At 52.7% G+C, this 6,497-nt stretch overlaps 1 protein-coding gene across 1 annotated transcript in view; it reads left to right on the top strand.

Moving 5' to 3' along the window:
* Positions 1 to 1,606: 1,606 nt before the first annotated feature.
* PTCHD1 (patched domain containing 1) overlaps positions 1,607 to 6,497 on the top strand; it is a 46,333-nt gene continuing 41,442 nt past the window's right edge. The window contains exon 1 of the mRNA XM_027731122.2: positions 1,607 to 2,335. Within this exon, the coding sequence (XP_027586923.1) occupies positions 1,907 to 2,335 (429 nt within the window). The 5' untranslated portion in view covers positions 1,607 to 1,906. The remainder of the gene's footprint in view (positions 2,336 to 6,497) is intronic.

Here is a 6,497-nt window from a genome sequence, read left to right as displayed (position 1 = left end):
GTCCAATCCTCTCCCATGTGTGTGCTTCTGCTTCTATTTCCACTTTTGACGTCTTCTTTAAATTATATTTAATTTTCTTTCTTAAACTTACGTAGGACTGATACAAGCAGTGAGGAGCCACCTCTGTGGGAGTGGAACTGAGCAGAGGCATGAGCGTATTACAAACCCCAGCAGCCCTGGCGCACTCTACAGGCAGCTGCACTGACCCCATAGGCAGACCACTCTCAGGAAGGATTCCTAGTCTTGGGCACGAAACCCAGAGGAACCAGGGGATGTTGGGACTTTACCTGCCGTACCTTGGCCGTGCTCAATTAAGCCATTCACTCACCACATTGGAGTGAAACATGGAAAGAGTTTAGCATTCAAGCTGTGTGACCTAGCTGTGAGAAGACAGCAATTATGTCAAGGAGATTTTGTGCATGAAGAGTCCGTGACAAAACGTTAGGTCAGGTCAGACACCACAGAAATGTAAAAGGGAGGATGACTGTCAGCCTTCAATAACCAAAACAGGGAGCCGCTGCCGTTTCATGCAGCAACACGTGCAACAGTTGTCAAACAAAAACTTCCTCTTCTCCGGTTTGTAAAACCACTGGCCTGGGGAGTAACTGGACTACCAACACGAGCACCTTTGGTTTGGGAAGTAGCAGCTTGGGCCAGGCGACAGCGCTAGGAATCAGCGTGCCCAAATATGCCAACAGCCACAGCGCTTCTGCTCGATTCTGCTACTTAAATGCAACTTGCGTTTAAAAACGAGGCCGTACCCCTGGATCGCATCCGGCGGGGACGGGCTGTACCTACACACAGGTGGGCAGCGCCGGGGATGCCGGTTCAGGGTGAGGGGAGCGACAGCGCTCCCCCGGCACGGCGCGGTGCCGGCAGGTGCGGGGCTCCCCGCGCGGGGCAGAACCGGGGCAGTGCCGGGGCGGCTCCGGGGGCGATGCCGGGCGGGCACGGACCGCGATCCGGGCAGGGACAGCCCCGCCGGCGGCACCGGCCTCCCTAATGGGCATGTGCGAGCGCCGCACATGCCCACTCGGGCGCGCGGGCAGTGCCGGGCTGCGCTGGCCCCGCCGCCGCGGCACCTGTGCGGCCGCACCGCGGGGCGCTGCCGTCGGGCACCCCGGGGCGCAGCCCGGCCCCGCCGCCGCGGGAAGTGCCTGGACGTTTGTGGCGGCGGGTCCCCGCGCGAAAGCCCCCCCAAGAAACACACCCAACTCCCCCTGCACGGGGGGCGGTCGTTCCGCGCCCCAGCGCCCTCCCGCCCGTCCGTGCCGCGGCCGGGCTGCGCTACCCCGCGGTCCCGGGGCCGGCGACTGCCGCCGGCGGCGGCGGGCGGGGCCGGGCGGGGCGGGGCGCGCCGCGGCGTCCCGAGCGCGGCCGGCGGGGCGGCCCCGGCGGGAGGCGCCGCGCTGCGCCCGCCGCCCCGTGCGAGGCGCCGCCCGGCGTGGCCCCGCGCCCCTGGGCGGAGGGCGGCGGCGGCAGGGGCGCCGCCGAGGGCTTTCCGCGCCCGCCCCGCCTCGCTTCGCCTGCCGCGGCCGGGGGATTAGTCAGCAGTCTGCGGGCAGCCCCGCTCCCGCGCGAACTCCGCGGCGGGGGCGGGGAGCGGCGCTTGCCCCTTCCCCTTCCCGCGGCGGGGCGGCGGCGGGGCTGCCCCCCTGCCCCCCCCGCGGGCGGTCCGCGCCGCCGCTCCGCGGCGAGGGGCGGCGGGTTGGGAAGTGAGGCATCGAGGGGCTGGGAAACTCCTCTCGGGCACGGCGGCGTTGCGGGAGGACGGGCGCCCGAGCCGCCCCGCGCACGCAGCCGGGCGGGCGCGCACACACCGCACACACACGCACACGCGCGGCGGCGGCCCCCGGCCCCCCGCAGCCGCGGCCGGCGGGGAGGCGGCGCCCGGTGGGGCTGCCCCATGGTCTTGCGGGGGCCGTGGGGGAGCTGCGGGGGCCCCGGCGCGGCGCTCGCCCTCCTGCGCGCCCTCCGCACTAGGATGTTGCGGCAGGTCTTGCACAGGGGGCTGGGGACGTCCTTCTCCCGGCTCGGCCACTTCGTCGCCAGCCACCCGGTGTTCTTCGCCTCGGCGCCTGTGCTTATCTCCATCCTTCTGGGCGCCAGCTTCAGCCGCTACCAGGTGGAGGAGAACGTGGAGCACCTCCTGGCTCCCACGCACAGCCTGGCCAAGATCGAGAGGAACCTGGTGGACAGCCTCTTCCCGGTGAACCGCTCCAAGCACCGGCTCTACTCCGACCTGCAGACGCCGGGGAGGTACGGCCGGGTGATCATCACCTCCTTTCGCAAGGCCAACATGCTGGACCAGCACCACACCGATCTCATCCTCAAGGTAACCGCGGCGGGTCCCCCGGCCATCACCGCCCCGCGTCCCGCCCCGCTCCCCGCACCTGCCCGCCGGCACGGACCCACCCGCGCACGCCGGGCTCTGCCGCCGCTGCCACCGCAGCTCCCCGGTCACCTCCCTGCAACAGTTGGGACGCCAGCCCGGCGCGGGGAGCCGGCATCGCACTCACTGCCAGCGCCGCGGGATCCGCTCTCTTCCCCTTTTTTTTTCCTTTCCTTTCCTGTTTTCCCTGTTTTGCTTTTACTTGCTTTGGGTGAGCGAGAAGGGCAGTCTGCTTGCTTAAGTAATTTTTCTGTGTCTCTATACTCGCGCGGCAGTCGTGCTCCCGAGTTACGGCGTCTCGGGTTTTGATAGACTCAAACTTCAAAAGCAGTTAGGTACCAATCTGCCAGGCTGCCGAGAATGGTTTTGGGGGCTGCTGCTGTGTCTGGGCTGCACTTCTCCACAGAGAGGGGTAGCATAAAACCTTCTTCTTACTGCTCATGAAGGCAAATGACATAACTCAACAGATTATTTTTAGCGGGTAGTGGTTTTTCCCCCTTCATTCCCACCCCACCATCACAGAAAATGCTGGTTTCATAGACGAAGAGAAAATCTAGCCCTGCCGTAGATTGCAGGCATGGTGCAGCCTGTGCTGCCGGTTCAAGTTAGAGCGGGCAGCATCTTTCCCTGTCACTTGAGCAGCACGGAGCGTGCGAGTTACAATCTAACAGGACATCTCACCCGACTATGTGTCATAACATGTCGGAAACCTGGGAGGATAGATGCAAAAACTGTGTGCTGAGAGAGTCAAGTTCACCCAGGAAAAAAGAAAGGAACATTTGGAAATAACCAGAGGTGTGGCTAGTTCTATCCTGCACGTTTTTGCTGTTGCCTTGAGGAAACCCAAGAGACTCAGCATTGCTTTTTTTTTTCTTTTTCTTCTGTTCTGAACGTCAAACTGTCAGCCCATATAAAAGCCAATGTTAATTCTTTTTAATTGCTTCAGGGAGTCTCTCTTCTAAAATGAGAAAACAGATGCAAACACCTATTGTAAAAGACTTCGGTCAGACCTCCCTCTTTACTAAACAAGGAAATAACTGTTACAGTGGATTTATTTATATTTTATTTCGACTGTAGGCACATACAGAACTATAGTACAAAGCCACTCAGTGTTTTATGTTTTCCTTTTGACATATTACCCAACAGTAACGAGCAAACAGATTTAATGTGTCAACTCACTAAGTACAGTAACAAGAATGTTACTGGCCAATGAGAAAACTCCAGAGAGACAATTTTCATTCCTTCATTTTCTTGTACCATGAATTGCAGTCGCATCCAGTATGTGCACATTTACTCAGTCATAGGATAATAATGATAATGGATTTTTTTCTCTGTACTGCCTTCTCTAGGGATCTGTAGTTTTGTCAATAGCACAGTGACACACAAATAAATGGTACTCAGAATCTTTCCGCAAGCAAACTTCTGCATAAGATTTATCACGTCAGCGAAAGAGGTATAACTTAGAAAGTTCTGTCAGTATTTAATACAACCTCATTTTTAATGGACAGAATTGGCCAACAGAATGATTATTTTTCATTTATTGAGATAATGAACTCCATTACCATTTGACTGTTTAGACATTGTCAGGCATATTTGATGCATTATTTCCAACTCTTTACTTATCTAGTTAATTCCAATATGCCTTGTGTAGAATAGATTATATTCTTTGTCCTGATTATTTTTCTGTTTGTGGGCAGAGACACACTCAGGCAGCTGCCTATCCAACCTTGTGGATAGCTCTGTGGGTCAAAGAACAGCAAAACACAAGGGAGGGCTTCTAGCTCCCAATATTGTAACATCTGTTGTGATACAGGGCTAAATCATTTTGTGTTAACAGGGCCCACGAAGAGAAGGAGAAAGGAAAAGGTGGCCATCAAAGTTTTCTTATATTATGCAATTGCATGAATGGGAGAAGGGAGCAAAGGCAGCCCCAGCCCCGGTCCAGAGCCAACCAACTCAAAATACATTGCTTGGAAATAAGTGTCCTGGATGAAACCGTAGGTAACCCCACTCACATTTCTGAAAATTGTGCCTTGTGGGCACAATCAGGACAGAGAACCTAAACGGCACCATTTGCTTATGTTTCTTTTTCTGGAGGACGATCTCCCCAAGGGAGAGGTTTTGTTTTAGAATAACTGTCAGGTTGGATGCTAGCTCCTCCTGCATGGCTGTTGGTGCATCTCCACCCACAAGCAGGAGGATGGGATGGGAGACACAGGAGAACGGTTGCCCCAGGCAGATGCTGGCTGCTCTTGCCGCACCTCTTCTTGGTTTCCTTACCTGCCATATCCCACTTCATCTGCCAAGGAGGGAAGAGAATGAGCCCTGAGCAGCTACAGCTGCCCTAGTCATGTGGCAAGGGAAGGAGACTTCCCCTGATTCAGGCAGAGGAAGAAGTCGGCTTTCATTTTTGTCCCCTTAAGTAAAGAGATACAAAGTTTGGGGGTCTGAGCAGTTGAAATTGAAACATAGCTGGTTAATTATTCTAATATCCTAATCAATTAATTAGTCAATGAAATAAGTTCTGTGGTGACATCTCTAAAACACTCTGGTTAGCTTAGTGCAATTCCTCATGGGCACATTTATCAGAACTGAGAAACTCGCCGTTACTGCAACTGCACAATGCCTTGTTGGCTGGCTGGAAAGAGATTCTGGAAATGGCTCAGCCTCACCACTGTCTCAATCCCAGGTCTCAAGCAGTGCTCCCGGAGTAGGAGCTACCACAGGACTCCCCCCTGACAGCACACATCTGCCAGGGCCACACTGGCTGCTCACATGACAGCGGCGGGTCTTGCTGAACGTACAAGCTACTTCACACAAGGTGTCTACTGCTCGTTAGCAGGGAGGCGTGTGGCTGCCTTATATAATAGTTTTGATTTGGAGATGAGGCCAAGTCCTCTTTTATTTAATATTTTTGTGTAAATCTCTATCCATAGTTCTGATAGCTCTCATAAATGCTTGAACCATTCTAAGCGTACCATCCCAATGTAGCGTTTCCAGCTGGCACAGTCATTTGCAGAAGAGAGGGAGAAATCTAAACATATCCTCAGTCTCTGGTCTTGAATACGTGATCCAATAAAAAGCCTTGGTAGAATCTCAGATATGGAAGAGATGCATCCTGAGACTGATATACTGTGGGAGGACAATAATGAAATTTTACTCGCTGCAGTACCTGCTCTATAGCTGAGCACAGGGAACTGGCCTCTTGTGCTGTCGGTGCGCAGGACCTTTCCTCCTCAAGATTTCACTCTTTTGAGAGAGAGAGAGAGAGATAGGAAGTAAAAACACTGAACTGAAGAAAGTGTGCTTTTACCCCTGTATTTCCAATAACAGCTTGGAGAACCAAAAATAATTGGGATATTTGGTGTGGACAATCATGCAGAAGTTCAGATGATTATGTAAAGTCTGTAGAGATCGACTAAGCCTAGAATCCCACCTAAGAATGGTGTTAAAACAGCCCCCTACCATTTCATAGTGGTATTTCCACTTGCAGCTAGAAACTTTTTAGGTTGAAGTCATACAGACTCACTGGAAATACAGACCTAGACAGATATTTGAACCTCAGAAAATATGGTCTAATTTAGCCAGGATTCGAGAGCCATCCTTTTGAACCTGTTTGTTCCTCTATGCTTACAGTGAGTTAACTACATTATACTACTGAAGACTTTTTAAAAAAAAAATAAGGTTTCCTTTTTTCCCCCAGAAAAATATCTTCTTTTCCACTTACATTACTGTGTTTATAACAATAACACAGTACTAATGTTTTTTTGGCAAAAAGTCCACTTAAGATGTCAAGACATAAAGATGAAAAGGATTGAAATGTGACATGCCTTACTCCTTACTGAAGGCGATCGTGTTTGCAGTTTGCCTCTATGAAAATCTGTAGATAAGAGGTTTTCTTCTTTAAAGAAATCTCTACTAACTACAGTTTTTTAGAAGTGCTTATACATCGCTCTCCTCATATGAACTGGCCGTTAATTGACATAGATAACTGATTAAATATCTATTTGAACATGCAAACAAAGTAAAATTAGGTATTTCCATCTAAAGGCACGTTTATTTAAGAGCTTCAGAACTTCTGATTACTGCAGAACAAAACAGTTTA

The sequence above is a fragment of the Pipra filicauda genome, unplaced genomic scaffold (genome assembly GCF_003945595.2).
Source record: "Pipra filicauda isolate LSUMZ 115617 unplaced genomic scaffold, ASM394559v2 scaffold12_size5214236_pilon, whole genome shotgun sequence".
Taxonomy (NCBI): Eukaryota; Metazoa; Chordata; class Aves; order Passeriformes; family Pipridae; genus Pipra; species Pipra filicauda.
The sequence above is the reverse complement of the archived record's forward strand: the minus strand, read 5'-3'. Positions and strand labels throughout refer to the sequence as shown.